The sequence below is a fragment of the Stenella coeruleoalba genome, assembly GCF_951394435.1.
Source record: "Stenella coeruleoalba genome assembly, chromosome: 9".
Classification (NCBI taxonomy): domain Eukaryota; kingdom Metazoa; phylum Chordata; class Mammalia; order Artiodactyla; family Delphinidae; genus Stenella; species Stenella coeruleoalba.
The window spans coordinates 90,589,083-90,606,820 of record NC_137155.1 but is presented as its reverse complement, the minus strand read 5'-3'; the positions used below and the strand labels follow the sequence as shown (position 1 = coordinate 90,606,820).

Genomic DNA, 17,738 nt, shown 5'->3' with positions numbered 1-17,738 from the left:
CACTTCTCTGGGTTGGGGTGATCTTCCAAAGGTGTTTATACGAAATGCTTATGTGATATATGGCATTGTGGCAAAGAGTGTAGGCTTTGGACCCAGACGACTCCTGGGTTGTAGTCCTTCCTCACTGCTTTGCCAGCTCCCATGAGTTCTCCGGACAGTTAGGCAGTGAGGCTTCTCTAAGCCTCAGTTTCCTCAACTGTTAAGCAGGGATGATGGTAGCACCTCCTTCTTTGGGTTATTATAAAGATTTAAATGCATTAATGCATATAAAATATTTAACCCAGTGCCCAGCATATAAGAAGCGTCCACAAAATATTACAGATTAGTAGCAATGAAAACAAAGGAAAGATTTAAAAGAGCCTTAGAAATGTTTGCTGGGATGTTTGTCTTTGGAGCTCATAACCCATTGGATGCGTAGATGACACGGATAAAGCAAAACGCCTTCACGTTTCGTTCAAGCAGTCAGTTGGGCAAATGTGTAAGGGCCACCATTGCAATTTCTTACTCATTTACTGTTCTGACTTTTCCTGGAAAGGAGGGGCCGCTTTGTTCTTATATAGTCCTGTAGATGTCACTTGGAGCAGAGGAACGTGGAGTGGCTCAGTATCCTCTGAATTGGGTCACAGCCTTCAACCTTCTCCCCAGCCTGCAGTCCGAGGCACCAGCCGACAGGCAGCAGCTTCCCTTGCAGCTGCCGGCTGCTTTAGTCCCATGAAGCTGGAATACCTTTGATGTCATGTCTGAACAAGTCTGGTGACTGTGGCCCCTTGATCAGACTCTCCCACTTGTTCCTCCTGAGAAGTGGCAAGTTGCGCATAAAGTCGGTGCCCTGTTCATATGTACTGAAGTACGGCATGTGGCTGATCAGTGACCTGGCTCTGTGTACTGGTGTCGATGGGGATGGGGGACAGAAAGGAAGAAGGGGGAGAAGGTGGCAGGAGAGGTGGAGCAGGAATGCAGCGGACGGACAGGGAAGGTGGAGGGGAGGAGGGAGGAGAATGCGCTGGGTCTTTTTTCTCCATGCTGAGACCAGGGAGGGCCGTCGATCCTCTGCCTGTTCATAATGACGCTGAGCTGATTTGCAGTGCTGGCCCGCAGAGCTGTGCAGGAGTACATCATTATGTCCATCAAAGAGGTGTTGAGGAACCACTTCAACCGTGTGGTGGAGCTCAAGGTGGGTGCCTGCGGCATGGAAGTCTGGTGGGGGAGTCCGAGTCGAATGCACATCATAACGGGAGTGGGACATTTGCTTTCCTCTCTCCCCTCCCTTCTCCTGGTGGACACCTACTCGTCCTTTGGATCTCTGCTCAAACATTGCTTCTCCAGGGAAGCCCCTTCTGTCCCCAGATGAGGCCAGGTTTAGTCCATCACGGGGATGTGCTGGCAGAGCTGGAACAAAGGGCTCTAAGACCAGAGTTTGGGGTGATGACCTAATGATCTCGCTTCCCTTTATGTACATGGAAGGGCTTGGATTAGAGTTTAGAGTGAGTGCGTATGTATGTTTCTGTACATCGAGTGAGATAGAGATAGATTTCTAGATGTTTTTTGCCGGACGTCTGCTGGTGCCTTCTCGCTCCTGATAAGCTCAGAAAGCCCCGCTCTAGGCCTGCACCATCCCGAGCAGAGCCGTGAGCCACGTGTGGCTGTTGAGCATGTGAAATGGGGCTTGTTCCAAGTGAGATGTGCTGTCAGTGCAAAATACACACCAGATTTCAAAGACTTAGTGCAAAAAGGAATGTAAAATAGCTCAATAATTTTTTGCATTGCCTACAGTTGAAATGACATGTCAGATATATTGGCTTAAGTAAAACGTTTTTAAAATTAATTTCACCTGTTTTTTTTTTTTTTTTTTTTTTTTTTTTTTTTGCGGTACGCGGGCCCCTCGTTGCTGTGGCCTCTCCCGCCGCGGAGCACAGGCTCTGGACATGCAGGCCCAGCGGCCATGGCTCACGGGCCCAGCTGCTCCGCGGCATGCGGGATCCTCCCGGACCGGGGCATGAACCCGCGTCCCCTGCATCGGCAGGCGGACTCCCAACCACGGCGCCACCAGGGAAGCCCCCACCTGTTTCTTTTTATTTTTTTTAATGTGGCCACTAGAAATTTAAAAATTGCATATGTGCCTCACATATTTCTTTTGGCCAGCTCTACTTAGTAGAGTAAGTGCTCCTTTTTATGGGGGGTAAGTACAGTAAAACACCTTGAATTCTCCTTAGTTCCTTATTCAGTTCATATTATTGACTCTTCTTTTGCACTGTCCTTGCTCTTGTAATTTTGTGCTGTTTTTGAGAAAGTTGACAGATATGTAAGAGGCATAACTAAAATAAAATTTTAATTATCTCTGAAGCAATACCCCTTCATTTAAAACTATTTATTTTTTTAACTTTATTATTTTTCTACTCAGTATGATTTCCTTTAAGTTTGAATTATGGTACCCTCAAATTTAATAATTATCATCTTTTGCATTTTTTATTTTCATAGGTTTATGAACTGTTCGCTGACTTCACTTTTCTGGTAACATCTGGTCCGTTCGTTTACACAGCAATATCAGTCATAAATGTACTTATAAATAGTAAACTTGTTCGTGACCAGACTCCTTTAATCTTGGCTGTGAAACCCTCCTTCCTTATGCCAGAGTCCAGGTTCCAAGTTCAAACGGGTAAGAAAATTGAGCATAGTTGTTTTGATTTGTAAATAGAATTTCACTTTATTTTTTGTGTTTCAAAATAATTTGGGGAGGATTATGTTAAAATTTGTTAAATTTCAAAAAACTTCATAATTATGGAGAATTTCCAGCATGTACAAAAGTACACAGAATAGTTTAATGCATCCCAGGTACTCACTGTATGGCTTCAACAATTTTCAACTCCTAGCCACTTCTGTTACATCTACACCCCCATTGACACTCCCTCCTCTCATGTTATTTTGATACGGCATCATGTCATCTCATTCATAAATATTTCAGCCTATGCCTCTAAAAGATAAGACTATTAAACATATATACACACACACGTAACATATGCACATACATACATATACATACACATACATATGTCCACAATATCATTATCACACCCCCTAAAATTAACAGTGATTCCTCAATGTCATTTAACTTTTTCTTTTGGCTGTGCTGAACTGCATGTCGCATCTTAGTTCCCCGACCAGGGGTCGAACCCATGTCCCCTGCAGTGGAAGCGTGGAGTCTTAACTACTGGACAGCCAGGGAAGTCCCCTCATTTAACTTTCTATCATGGACGTTTTTAAACATATACAAAAGTAGAGAGAATACCATATTTAGCCCACCCATGCCCGTACAAACTTTAAAAATTATCAGCATTTTCCCAATTTTGTTTCATGTATCTCACACAAACTTTTTTTGAGGAAGCTAGAGTGTTTTAAAACAATACCAGGTATCATGTCGTTTCACCCATAAATACTTAAGAATTCATCTCTAATGAATTTATTTCTATTTGAAATGTTTCAGTGTTGCATCTTTTGATGCTCCAATTATTATCTTAGATATTTTTCCATTTTAAAATGATACAAGTCACCTTCACCTTGCGTGTAGTCATTTGGTACAGTTGGCTTGCTACATTTCCATGATATGATACATATAAATAACATATCATAGACCCTCGTACACTGTTGGTAGGAATGTAAATTGGTGCAGCCACTATGGAAAACAGAATGAAGGTTTCTCAAGAAACTAAAAATAGAACTACCATATGACCCAGCAGTTCCACTCTTGGGTATGTATTAAAAAAAAAAAGAAAACACTAATTTGAAAAGATACATGCACCCCAGTGTTCATAGCAGCATTATTTATAGTTGGCAAGATATGGAAACAACCCAAGTGCCCCTCAACAGATGAATGGATAAAGAAGATGTGGTACACACACACACACACACACACACACACACACACACACACACACACACACACACACACACACACACACACACAATGGGATACTACTCAGCCATAAAAAAGAATGAAAATTTTGCCATTTGTAGCAACATGGATGGACTTAGAGTGTATTATACTAAGTGAAATACGTCAGACAAAGACAAATACTGTATGATACCACTTATATGTGGAATCTAAAAAATAAAACAAGCTAGTGAATATAACAAGAAACAGACTCATAGATACAGAGAGCTAGTGGTTACCAGTTGAGAGAGGCAAGGTGGGAGGGGCAATATAGGGGTAGGGGATTAAGAGGTACAAACTACTATGTATAAAATAAATAAGCTTCAAGGACATATTGTACAATACAGGGAATATAGCCAATATTTTATAATAACTATGGATGGAGTATTACCTTTAAAAATTGTGAATCACTGTGTTATACACCTGAAACTTATATAATAATGTACATCAACTATATCTCAATTAAAAAATAATAACACACCATAGTACTTAATCCTGTGCTGTGGATCAGAGTTCATTGATTTACACACTATTTTATCCCTCTCCTCGTTACTTAATACTAAAGAAACACCTTGTTCATGGGACTGTGATACTGTCCTTTTCAGTACTGCAGTTTGTGCCTCAGAGTGTGGATACGGGCTTCTGCAACTTCACCCAGCGCATCGAGAAAGGCCTGATGATAGCTCTCTCTGAAGTGAGAAAACACCACCAGGGGACGTATAACCTCACAGTGCAGGTGAGAATAGCACTGAATGCAGGACAAGATGCTTTATCTTTTAAAGAGGAGCTAGTTTCATAATGTTTTGTTTAAGACACACTTAACTCTTACTAATTCCCTCCAGCAGAGGAGATTTAGTTCACATGGATTAGAAATCATCTCTTTCCATGGCATGGAGTCCACAGAGCATGAATAGGCTAAGTATATTTGAACATTGTAGAGGAGCCCAATAACCAGGGAGTTCAGATATGGTGAGCTGAAGAGAGATGAGCCCATGTAGGAAATGCAAGAATGTTCCAGAAAAGAACTTAAATATCAACTTTAAGTATCAAATTAAATATCCAAAGAGGGAAATGCCTAAATACACTAGCGTTTCATATTATGGAATTTCGTTTCATGGAATACCATGAAATGCAGTTCTTCACTCTAAATACAGAATACAGCTACGAATCAAAGGATAGGTTTTGTATGTATTACGTGGAAACTGCTGATGTTGTTACATTTCTTTGATATTTATCCCTCCATATTCTTTGTTCTCTCTTTTTCAAATTCATTTTAAGTAGATTTTGGTGATCCTGGATTCACCCTCCCTATTTCTTATTTTTTCCATTTCTTTTTAAAATTCCCTATTTTAACAGATTTCTAAACCTTGTCCTCTAAGTTATTAATTTAGTCTTCAGATGTGTTCATTATGTTATTCAATCCCTCTATTGAATTTTCTTTTAGCCATCATTGTTTTTTCATTTTTATTTGCTCTTTTTTCATTGCAGCCTTTCGTGTTACGATGCAGGCTTATCTTGAATGATGATACAATATTTCCTTGAAAGTTTCTGGAGACATTAATTAGTATTTTTAATATGTTGTCTTCCGTGTACTCAGTTGTCTCTGTTTGCTCTGCATTCTTTGCCATTGTTCTGTGTTGATCTTGGTCCTTGACTTTGGTGCTGTTAGGTTTCTGTAATCACCTGTAGACCATTGGTGGCTGTCTCTAGGAATGAGGAAGCAGGTGGTTAGTTTTGGCACCTTGTTCATCTTTCCACTTCAGCTGTAGAGTGTGTGTCTACATAAGCCTTGTCTCCTGATGGGAGGATTCATTGGAGGCCTGGGTACCAGGCAATGTGTGGTCATGGACAGCCAGCGTGGGCACCCCTGCCCGCCATGTGAGATGAGGAGGCTGTACCCTGGGGATGGAGTGAGTTAGTGTGTCTTTCGTGGCAGAGCTGCTCTTTCTTTCACTCTCTTTCTTTCTTTGTCTCTTGTGTGCACTGCAGTTAACTCCACCCACCTTCCTGCCTAGGGGGCCATGCCACCCTGGGTCTTCTGTCCTCTTAGGCAGGGAGCTCATCTTCCTCAGGCAGCAGTTCTTCGGGCTCCTGGGGTGAAGGTGGAGCTGCTGGCACTTCTGAGTTGGCCTGGGTGTGAAGTTGGAAGGGAGAAGGGAGGGAGACAACCGACTCAGCTGTTGGCACTCAGTGTTTAATTAGGGACCCGGATCAGGGTCTCAGCTCCTGCAGATCTCTGCACTGGAGGCCTCCTGGGGCCCCTGAGGGAGACCACTCTCAGTCTACTGTGGTCTGTGCCTGTGTGTGTTTGGGGTCTCTGTTCCCTCTGTTCTGGTTTGTATCAACATGATCCCACCCTGTCTCCATCTTTCAGTAATTTGACAGAATCTCTGGTTTTCTTCCATTCTCAGTGCTGTTGTGGATTTATTCCCCTTTGTTCATCTTGTTGTTATTTCAGTGGGATTTGGGGTGGGAAAGAAAAGGGGAGGGACTATAAATACATGTGCTCAGTTCCCCACTTAATGTAAAAAACATTTTCAATAAACTAAGGGTTTAAGAGTATTACAAAAGGGAACCAGGTTGTGAAGCCAATTACTCTTCCTTTAAAAATGCACCTTTAGGGCTTCCCTGGTGGCGCAGTGGTTGAGAGTCCGCCTGCCGATGCAGGGGACACGGGTTCGTGCCCCGGTCCGGGAAGATCCCACATGCTGCGGAGCGGCTGGGCCCGTGAGCCGTGGCCGCTGAGCCTGCGCGTCCAGAGCCTGTGCTCCGCAACGGGAGAGGCCACAGCAGTGAGAGGCCCGCGTACCACAAAAAAAAAAAAAAAAAAAAAAAAATGCTCCTTTAAAAAGACCTTGGTGAGGGAAATTGTGAGAGCAGAATCATAGTCAGGCTTTTGGCTGGACATTTTAATTTATTTTAGAAGCTTATTCTGATTTCTTTCTTTCAGATCTTGAATATCACCGTGGGGTCTTCAAGGCTGGCTCCTCGCCGGGGCCCAGTGAACATTGTCTTTGCTGTCAAAGGCTCGCAGGGGTTTCTGAATGGGTCTGAAGTGAGCGAAATGCTAAGGAACTTGAGCGTGGTGGAGTTCAGTTTCTACCTGGGATACCCAGTGCTGCAGGTTGCCGAACGTGAGTGCTGCTCTCCTGGGGACGCGGCTGCGAGTGCTTGTGTTGGTGGACCTCTTCTTTTCAAGGAAAATAGCTAACAGAAATCTGGAATATAAATTGGAGCTTCTCAGATCATGCCAGGGTGGGCCTCCAGAACCCTCCTCTCCCACTGGGCTTGCTTTATTATTCTCTTCAGAGAGCCAAGGGCACTATCAAAGATTATACTGGTTCTGAAAAAGGTGAAACCAGAGAGACAGAACAGATTTGTGGTTTCCAGGGGTGAAGGATGCGAGGAAAGCAATTTTCGGGGGTGGGATGAGAATGTCTTGTATTTTTATTGTGGTGGTGGTTCCACACGTCCATGCATTTGTCAAAACCCATAAAACTGTACACCAGAAGGAGTGGGGTTCACTGTGTGTACACTTAAAAAGAAAAAAGAAACAGAAATGAAAACAAACAAAACTTTCCTTCCTGGTGGAAGCGATTTAATTCACAGTACAAATGGAGTGGAGGTAGGGGAAACGTTTACTTCAAAACGTTTAAAATACAGTAGATTCCAGAGTTGAAATCAGGCAAAAAAGATACCAAATTCTTTTTCAGAATGGAGTGGCCAGAAGGTTTAATGGTTCTTGTCGTATTTTCGTGTACTGTTAATTAAATGGAAAGGAATAACTTGTAAAATAAAAGTAGACAGGGGTAAAATGGTTATTTACAAATAGCAACTTTCAGTGATAGAAGATTGTCACTTTACCCTGCCTGAGTCATTGCTGGGAAATTCCAGGGCTCTGAGGTGCACGGCGTGAAAAATTCATTGCTCTGGAACAATGACATTTCCCTTGAAAAAAGCTTACGGGTGAGCTGTCTGTGAAGTAGTGTCCCATCGTGTTACTTGAGTAAGCCCTTTCTTTCTATTTCTCCCGTAGACTAAGGTGCTCAGGACCCTCCCACTGACCCTGCCTTCCCCCCAGCCTGGAACTTTGTTCTTCCATAGGCAGAGCTAATTGGTATAGGAGAGGCAGTGTGCTGTGACTTAACCAGCGCTCCCTAGAACACTCACCTTTCTGACTGTTGCAGACAGGTTTTTTACGTATCTTTCTCCCTTTCTCACCCTTTCCTTTTTGTAGCCTTCCAGTACCCACAGCTTAACTTATCGCAGTTGTTGAAGTCCTCTTGGGTAAGAACAGGTATGTTTAACTTACGTAATGTTTTTGGGAACTGTAAGAGTGAGAAGTCTGTGGTGGGGGGGTATTGAGAAGGATACTGCCTTGCCTGTTTCTGAGTCCTAAATTCAGGGCAAAATGTACCTTAGATTCTTGGCAAAGAATGAATGAGAAAGGGATTCAAATTTGGCTGTGGGAACGTGTCCCACTGAGTTACGGCACAAAAAGGACTGGCTTTCTTTAAAATCCATACATCAAGTTCAGGGCAAAGTCTAACAGGAATTGACCATCTTCTGACCAGAATAGGACAAGGTTCTGAAGCAAGGATCTCTTTTTTTCCCTAAAAGCCTCATATGTCTGGTTTTATAAGGACAAATAAGGTAACTTGGTGAGCCAATAAGAAGCATGTTTTAAAGTCTTGTGGGCCTGGGTCAGATACTTATAGCTATGGCGTTGCAAATAAAGGCTTTCTAACTTGGTATGCAGAAGTGTAAAAGATAGTTGGATGCTCAGCGGGTACCCAGCATGTAAGCAGCGCAGTGAGTAAGCAACTGGTCGTGGGGAGGAAACTTGTAGAGTGGGGATAGTCACCACTGACAGGTTCCTGGACCCCGCCAGCTCTCGTTGCTTCACATACAACATCGCATATAAAGGGTCCACCTCTTTGCATGGTACAGTGGCCTTATTTTCCAGATAATTGTCATAGTGGTTAAGTGACTTGCCCGTGGTCCTATCTCACAGGGGATTTGAGCCAGTTCTGGCTGGAAAGCACAAGCTTTTTTCTCCTGTAAAGGCTGACAAGATGTTGTCTGTTTAGATAACCTAGATGTCTGAAGACAGGCCTCCTTATCTCGAGTCAGTTAATGAGTCTAAATTTTGAGTCAAGATAAGATATGCACTCAAACCATTTCCAGAAATTTTGCAATACGTGCAGACAGAACGTTTGATCTTGTGTAGGAGCTCTGAGCTGCAAAGCTCCCGCACGGCCGAGCTCCTGGGGCTTCTGGCCACCGGTCTTTGTAAACTTTAGAGATAAGGCCTGTGGGCTACCCTCCCTGGACTCTCCCGCACCCCGTTCAGCTTGCCTCTTTCCCCTTTTAATGTCTCCTCTCTGGGAACTGGCATTTTACAGTAATCCTGCGTTAATTTCTCTTGTGCACACATCCTTTTCTCTCCGCTGCCAACTCGTTTTGGGGCCTGTGTGTGTTTCACCTTAAATGTAGTCCTCCTGGGTGTTGTTGAGAAGCAGCTCCAGAATGAAGTGTTTCAAGCTGAGATGGAGCGCAAACTGGCCCAGCTGCTCAGCGAAGTTTCCACCAGAAGGCGGATGTGGAGAAGGGCTACCATCGCTGCCGGGAACAGCATGGTACAGGTAAGAAGAAGAAGGCCAAAGGAGTGGGGAGGGGAAGGAGAGAGAGCCGTCTAAAAATGGGCTGTATCTTCATGCAAATGGAAAAATGCTGCTAAATAGACTGATTGCTATCATAGGCAGCCACGGAACGTGTCAGCGTTTCAGTTCCACTGGAGTCTAGACAGATGTTTCCCGAGTCCTTAGTAAGGGTCCGTACAGCAAATGGCCTTGTGGGGACCACAGCAGAAGAATATATAAGTGGGTTGCCGTACCATTGGATGACCCGATTTTTCAAAGAGTAGTTTTTTAATTACCAAAAATGTAGTCAGTCTTATGGAATGGTAAGCATTATTGATAGCGTCATAGAGACAAATGGTTCAGCTGGAAGAGACCTTGAGAGGCCGGAAAGAGGAAAATCTTCTGCCCTCTATTCTGGCACTCTGTCCTCTCTGCCTCCTGCCAGCCCTGCTTGTCTCATGTTACCCAAATTGCCTTCACTACGTAAACTGGCAGAAAGTTACCAATGACAGATTCATTTGAATCCCAAAGTGACCCCTTTAAAAATGCACACACTCAGAGAGAGCTGGGGGTTGGGCTGTAATTTCTTCCCATCTCCATGTGAATTACATTATTTTGGATTTTTTTCTTTACCAAATGCTGACTTGTAGAGCTAGGAAAAGGGGATATTTAGAGCTATGGCGTTTCGGAGACAGGAAGCCGGGGTGAAACCCTGGCGTGCAGGGGTGGGGAGGTCGGCGGTTTAGAGGCTTTAGAGAGAGAGATGTGAAGCTGACACTGGGTAGGGGAGCTGGGCAGTTTGTGGAGAGCTGACATCATCATCATCCCTCGACCCTTTTACGAAGTTCTCCCCTGTAAGCGTTGCTCTTTATTTTCCCTCCCAGAAAGGTGGTTGTTAGGTTTCTATAATAGTTCCTTTGCCGGATGCAGTAGAATATAGGGAAATTTAAAACCTCATTAAAAAATTGAGAGCGATATTAAACAAAATAACTATAAAACTAAGAATAAAAATGAAAATGAATGACAAAAGCCTTGCTTTATTTAGGAGCTCTGGCTTCACAGAGCCCAAGGTCTGGGTGGAGGTTAATTTCTGCACATAAAACAGTTATAGAGTACCATAAAACTTGATTAGTTCTGCAAGTTCCCTGAGATAGAAATGCGGGATTCATGGAAGCTAACTAAGCCATCCCAGACTAACGGTGCCATCTGATGGATTGCTTAGAAACCGTTCCCTACGTCTCTTCCCCTTTAGAGTGACCAAGCACGAAGATGTAGATAATTTATGTACAACAGTACAGGACTCTTCATCAAAACATAATGTGTAAAAGTGAAAGTATTGGAACAACCTAAATGTCCAGCAATTTGGAGAATGGGCAAAAAAATTGTAGTGAAATCTTTATATGTTGGAAAATCCCATTATCAGTTTTTTTTTTTAGTTAGTGAGGGAATATAGAAAAAAGCTCAAGTAAAGAGAGGCTACAAAAGAATGTGTGCAGGGGCTTCCCTGGTGGCGCAGCGGTTGAGAGTCCGCCTGCCGATGCAGGGGACACGGGTTCGTGCCCCGGTCTGGGAGGATCCCACATGCCGCGGAGCGGCTGGGCCCGTGAGCCATGGCCGCTGAGCCTGCACATCCGGAGCCCGTGCTCTGCGGCGTGAGAGGCCACAACAGTGAGAGGCCCGCATACCGCAAAAAAAAAAAAAAAAGTGTGCAGTATATCCAAATATTAATATACAAATCATGAAAAAAATAACAGGAGGAAATATGCTAAAATGCTTACAATGATTTTCTTTGATTGAATTTCAGGTGATTTTTGTTTTATTCTTTATAGTTATTTTTCATGTTTTTCAAAATTTCTCCAATGAACATATAGTTTGTATAGTGAACACGTGATTTTAATCAGAAAATATTTAAAAAAATGAAATTGAGGGCTTCCCTGGTGGCTCAGTGGTTGAGAGTCCGCCTGCCAACGCAGGGGACGCGGGTTCGTGCCCCGGTCCGGGAAGATCCCACATGCCGCAGAGCGGCTGGGCCCGTGAGCCATGGCCGCTGGGCCTGCGTGTCCGGAGCCTGTGCTCCGCAACAGGAGAGGCTGCAGCAGTGAGAGGCCCGCGTACCGAAAAAAAAAAAAAAAGAAATTGAAAATGTTGCCCCAAATGATGACTCCATTATACCATGGTTTTATGGATTCTACATATGAATCTGATGAAAAGTCATCTAGAAAGGATGCTGGGATTAGATTTTACTGACTGTTACTTTCAGATTGGAGAAACTTATAGAATTTTTTAAAAAAAATATTTATTTATTTGGCTGTGTTGAGTCTTAGTTGCGGCATGTGAGATCTAGTTCCCTGACCAGGGATCTAGCCCGGGTCCCCTGCTTTGGGAGCATGGAGTCTTAGCCACTGAACCACCAGGGAAGTCCCTAGAATCTTTACTTAAGGTGGCTATCATTGGATATTTGGGTATATGGTTTCTGCAAGAAGAAGCATTTCTAAAACTTATCAGAACTTTAAAATGGAATAAATAGGCATGTAGGTAGAGGAACAGGTGGATATAATCTATTGCTTTTCAGTAGCCCTTTATAGTATTCCATTCTGAAGGCTAATAAAAATTAACCACTGCAGCACAGTTCCAGGGAAAGAAGTAGGTGGTTAGGGAGCAGAAGTGGTCAAGGAACTAGCCTAGAAACAGCAAACAGAGGGCTAGACAGGCGAGCCGTTATCAAGATATAGAGTTGTAAAGAACAGGGCTTCCCTTGTGGCACAGTGGTTGAGAGTCCACCTGCCAATGCAGGGGACACAGGTTCATGCCCCGGTCCAGGAAGATCCCACATGCTGCGGAGCGGCTAGGCCCGTGAGCCATGGCCGCTGAGCCTGCGCGTCCGGAGCCTGTGCTCTGTAGCAGGAGAGGCCACAACAGTGAGAGACCCGCGTACCGCAAAAAAAAAAAAAAAAAAGAACAGATTCTCCAGGGATGAGAGTTTGGACCTGTGTTAAGGATCTTTATACATGATCTGGAAGTAGGCGTTCACAATGAAATCACGAAATAGTTGATTTGCCAAAAGTTTCCAGTGGTAAAGAAGGAGGCCAGCAGCTGTGTCCAGAGCACAGGGCACTATTACAGTTCTGTACATGTGGCTAGAAAAGTAGCAGCTGCATTTTGCCAATGGCAAATGTAGAGACCAAACATTCAAATTACGTGTACAAAATAGAGGGCTTGGAGTTATCGTTGATCTTTCTCTCAGAACGTCAGTCCACCATTTTGTTGCAGTCTAAAAGGGGCCATAAAGTTGTTGCGTATTACTAAGAGAAATAGCAACAAAATAGAAAGCTATATTTATGCAAAACAGTGATATATCGAGTGTACTAGATTCTAAAGTACTAATGTAAGAGTACTTCACTGTTAACACCAGAGGGATATAAATTTTGGGACAAATCAGAGTACTGTTTGACCCAGCAGATTATGAATTTATGAAATTTTTTCCAGCTTGATTGTGATGTAATTGACACATAACATTGTGTAAGTTTAAAGTGCACAGTGTGTGGGGCTTCCCTGGTGGCGCAGTGGTTGAGAGTCTGCCTGCTAATGCAGGGGACACGGGTTCGAGCCCTGGTCTGGGAGGATCCCACATACCGTGGAGCAGCTAAGCCCGTGAGCCACAACTACTGAGCCTGCGCGTCTGGAGCCTGTGCTCCGCAACAAGAGAGGCCGCGACAGTGAGAGGCCCACGCATCGCGATGAAGAGTGGCCCCCGCCCTCGCACAGAAACGAAGACCAACACAACCAAAAATAAATTAATTAATTAACTCCTACCCCCAACATCTTAAAAAAATAATAATAAAGTGTACAGTGTGATGATTTGGTATATGTATATATTGTGAAATGATTATCACAATAAGATAACATATCCATGGCTCACATAGTTATCTTTTGTGTGTGTGTGTGGTGAGAACTTTTAAGATCTACTGTCTTAGCAGATTTCAAGTATGCAATACAGTATTGTTAACTATAGTCACCATGCTGTACTTTAGATACCCAGAACTTTATGGCTGGAAGTGTACCCCTTTTGACCACCATCATCCATTTCCCTTACTCTCCACCCCTGGCAACCACCAGTACACTCTTTCTGTGAGTTTGGCTGTTTTAGATTCCACATAGTGTGAGATCATACAGTATTTGTCTTTTTCTGCTGGACTTATTTCACTTAGCATAATGCCTCCAAGGTTCATCCTATGTAGTTGCAAATGACAGGATTTTCTTCTTTTTTATGGATGAATAATACTCCATTGTGTGTGTACGTGTGGGTATGTATTATGTACCATACCACATTTTCTTTATCCATGCGTCCATAGATGGACAGTTAGGTTTTTTTCCATGTCCTGCCTGTTGTAAATAATGTTACAGTGAACATGGGGTGCAGATATGTTTTCAAGATAGTGCTTTCATTTCCTTTGGAAATCCCAAAAGTGGAATTGTTGGTCCATATGCTAGTTCTAGTTTTAAATTTTTGAGGAACCTCCATACTGTTTTCCATAGAGGCTGTACCAGTTTACATTTCCACCAACAGTGCATGAGGATTCCCTTTTCTCTACATCCTCACCACCACTTATCTCCTGTCCTTTTGATAATAGCCATTCTGACAGGTGTGAGGTGATATCTCACCGTGGTTTTGATTTGCATTTCCCTGATGATTAGTGATGTTGAGTACCTTTTCATGTACCTGTTGGCCATTTCTGTATCTTTGGAAAAATGTTCAGATCCTATGCCCATATGTTACCCAGATTATTTTTTTTTTTTTTGCTATTGAGTTATATGAGTTCCTTAATATATTTTGGATAGTAACCCCTCATCAAATAATGATTTATAAATGTTTTCTCCCATTTCATAGGTTGCCTCGTCATTTTGTTGATTGTTTCTTTTGCTGTACAAAAGCTTTTTAGTTTGATGTAGTCCCATTTGTTTATTTTTGCTTTGTTGCTTGTGCTTTGGGTGTCTTATCCAAAAAATCATTGCCAAGATGAATGTCAAGGAGCTTTTGCCATATATTTTCTTGTAGGAGTTTTATGGTTTTAGGTGTTTCCATTTGGAGTTAATTTTTGTGAGTAAGATGGTATCCAATTTCATTCTTTTGGATGTGAATATCTAGTTTTCCCAACAATATTTATTGAAGAGACTATCTTTTCCCCATTGATTATTCTTGGCTCCTTAGTCACCAGGGTCTTTTGTGGTTCCATATGAATTTTAGGATTGTTTATTTCTGTAAAAAAATGCCATTGGAATTTTGATAGGGATTGCATTGAATCTATAGATAGCTTTGGATAGTATGGACATTTTAACATTATTAATTCTTTTGATCCATGAACATGGGATGTATTTTCATTTATTTGTGTGTTCTTCAGTTTCTTTCATCATGTCTTATATATTTCAGTATACAGATCTTTATCTCCTTGGTTAAATTTATTCCTAAATAGTTTATTTTTTTTGAGGCTATTGTGAGTGGGACTGTTTGTTTCTTTTTCAGATACTTTGTTATTAGTGTATAGAAATACAACTGATTTCTGTATGTTTATTTTATATCCTGCAACTTTACTGAATTTACTTACTCATTCTGATAGTGTTTTAGTGGATTCTTTAGGGTTTTCTAGATATAAGATCATGTCATCTGCAAACAGAGATGGTTTTACTTCTTCCTTTTCAATTTGGATGCCTTTTATTTCTTTTTCTTGCCTGATTGCTCTGGCTAGGATTTCTAGTAATGTGTTGAATAGGAATAGTGAGAGTGGATGATCTCATCTTATTCCTGATCATAAAGGAAAAGCTTTCAACCTTTCACCATTGAGTACAATGTTAGCTGTGGGTTTGTCATATATGGCCTTTTCTATGTAGAGGTATGTTCCTTCTATACTCAATTTGTTGAGAGTTTTTATCATGAATGGATGTTGAATATTGTCAAATGCTTTTTTTGCATCTATTGATACGATCATGTGGTTTTTATCTTTCATTTATTAATGTGATGTATCATATTTATTGATTTGCATATGTTGTGAATCTCACTTGATCATGGTACGTGATACTTATAATATGCTGTTGAATTTGATTTGCTAATGTTTTGTTGAGAATTTTTGCATCTGTATTCCTTCGAGATATTGGCCTGTAGTTTTCTTTTTTTATAGTGTCTTTACCTGGCTTTGGTATTAAGGTAATGTTAGTGTCGTAAAATGAATTTGAGAGTGTTTCCGCCTCTTCAATTTTTAGGAAAATTTTGAGGATTGGCATTAATTCTTCTTTAAATGTTTGGTAGAATTCATCAGTGAAACCATCTGGTCCTGGGATTTTCTTTGCTGGGAAGTTTGTGATTACTGATTTAATTTCCTTACTCATTATTGGTCTGTTCAGATTTCCTATTTCATCATGATCCAGTCTTGGTAGGGTGTATATGGCCAGGAATTTATCCATTTCTTCTAGGTTGTCAAATTTGTTGGCATGTAATGTTCATAGTAGTCTCTTTTGATCCTTTGTATTTCTGTGGTATCTGATGTAATGTCTTCTCTTTCATTTATAGTTTTTTAATCCTATCTCTTTTTATTGGTTAGTCTAGCTAAATTGTCAATTTTGTTTATCTTTTCAAAGAACTAACTCTTAGTTTTGTTAATCTCTTCTATTGTTTTCCTGTTCTCTATTTCACTTATTTCCATGCTAGTCTTTATTATTTCCTCCCTTCTGCTAACTTTGGGCTAAGTTTGTTCTTCTTTTTCTAGTTTCTTGAGCTGTAATGTTAGGTTATTTATTTGAGATCTTTCTTTTTTCTTGATTTCATTTATAGCTGTAAACTTTCCTCTTGTAAGTGCTTTTGCTGCATCCTGTAAGTTTTGATATGTTGTGTTTCCATTTTAATTTGTCTCAAGATATTTTTTAAATTTCCCTTTTGATTTTTTTGTTGTTGTTGTTCACTGGTCGTTCAGGAGTGTGTTGTTTCATTTCCAAGTATTGGTGAATTTTCCAGCTTTCCTCCCATTATTGATTCTAGTTTCATACCGTTGTGGTCAGAAAAGATACTTGATATAATTTCTGTCTTTTTGGAATTGTTGAGACTTGTTTTGTGGCCTAACATATGGTCTGCCCTAGAAAATGTTCCATGTGCATGTGAGAAGAATGTGTATTGTGTTGCTACTGGATAGAATGTTCTATATGTTTGTTAGGTTCATTTGGTCTATAGCATTGTTCACATCTGCTGTTTGCTTATTGATTCCTGTCTAGATGATCTATCCCTTTTTGGGAGTGGGATATTAAAGAATTTATGATATTTATTATTTCAAGAGCAGTGGTTCTCAACTGGGGATGACTTTGCCCCCCCAGGGTTCATTTGGCAATGTCTGGAGACATTTTTGGTTGTCACAACTGGTGAGGAAGGGCATGGCTGTTGCTACTGGCATTGAGGGAGTAGAGGGCAGAGATGCTGCTAAACATTCTACTATACTTGGGCTAGTGCCCCACATCAAAGAATTATCTGGATCAAAAATGGCAATAGTACTAAGGTTGAGAAACCCTGCCCTAGAAGAACAGGGAGAAAATGCTAATAGATTTGAGAAAGGATTGGCTAGAACCATCAATAGTTTCAGAGAACCAGGGATGTACCTAACTGTTATGGTTGATGTTGGGAGGACAACAGTGCCCTCCCATGACCTGTTGGAGCTGGTTGGTGGCTATTGTAGGCTGGACTTGGTATGTTCTCTGTACCCTGCTTGCCCCTTCGTCTCAGAGAAGACTTCGAGCAAGACAAAGCACATTTGTTTTTCTGCACAGAGGAACTTTCATTTTGACTGTTATTCCCATCAAGAGAACGTCTTGGGCATTCTGGGATCTGGAATGGTGTAATGACCTTATTAGGGATAGGAATAAATCCTGAGTAACACAGTTACTCAGGCGTCTGGAAACATGAGCTTCTAAAATGCTAATAGTTTCTGTTATCTTTCAGGTGGTAAATGTGTCAAGGCTCGAGGGAGATGATAATCCCGTGCAGCTCATCTACTTTGTGGAGGATCAAGATGGAGAAAGACTCAGTGCAGTCAAGTCTTCAGATCTGATTAACAAGATAGATATCCAGAGAGCAGCCATCATCTTGGGTTACCGAATTCAAGGAGCTGTTGCCCAACGTAAGTGCGTGAGGT

The 17,738-nt window shown here is 41.8% G+C and overlaps 1 protein-coding gene across 1 annotated transcript in view; it reads left to right on the top strand.

The window, feature by feature from the left end:
- KIAA1549 overlaps positions 1-17,738 on the top strand; it is a 148,594-nt gene that overhangs the window by 63,057 nt on the left and 67,799 nt on the right. The window contains exons 3-9 of the mRNA XM_079931328.1: positions 1,086-1,174; positions 2,479-2,656; positions 4,534-4,664; positions 6,879-7,062; positions 8,166-8,225; positions 9,425-9,573; positions 17,546-17,723. Of these exons, the coding sequence (XP_079787454.1) occupies positions 1,086-1,174; positions 2,479-2,656; positions 4,534-4,664; positions 6,879-7,062; positions 8,166-8,225; positions 9,425-9,573; positions 17,546-17,723 (969 nt within the window). The remainder of the gene's footprint in view (positions 1-1,085; positions 1,175-2,478; positions 2,657-4,533; positions 4,665-6,878; positions 7,063-8,165; positions 8,226-9,424; positions 9,574-17,545; positions 17,724-17,738) is intronic.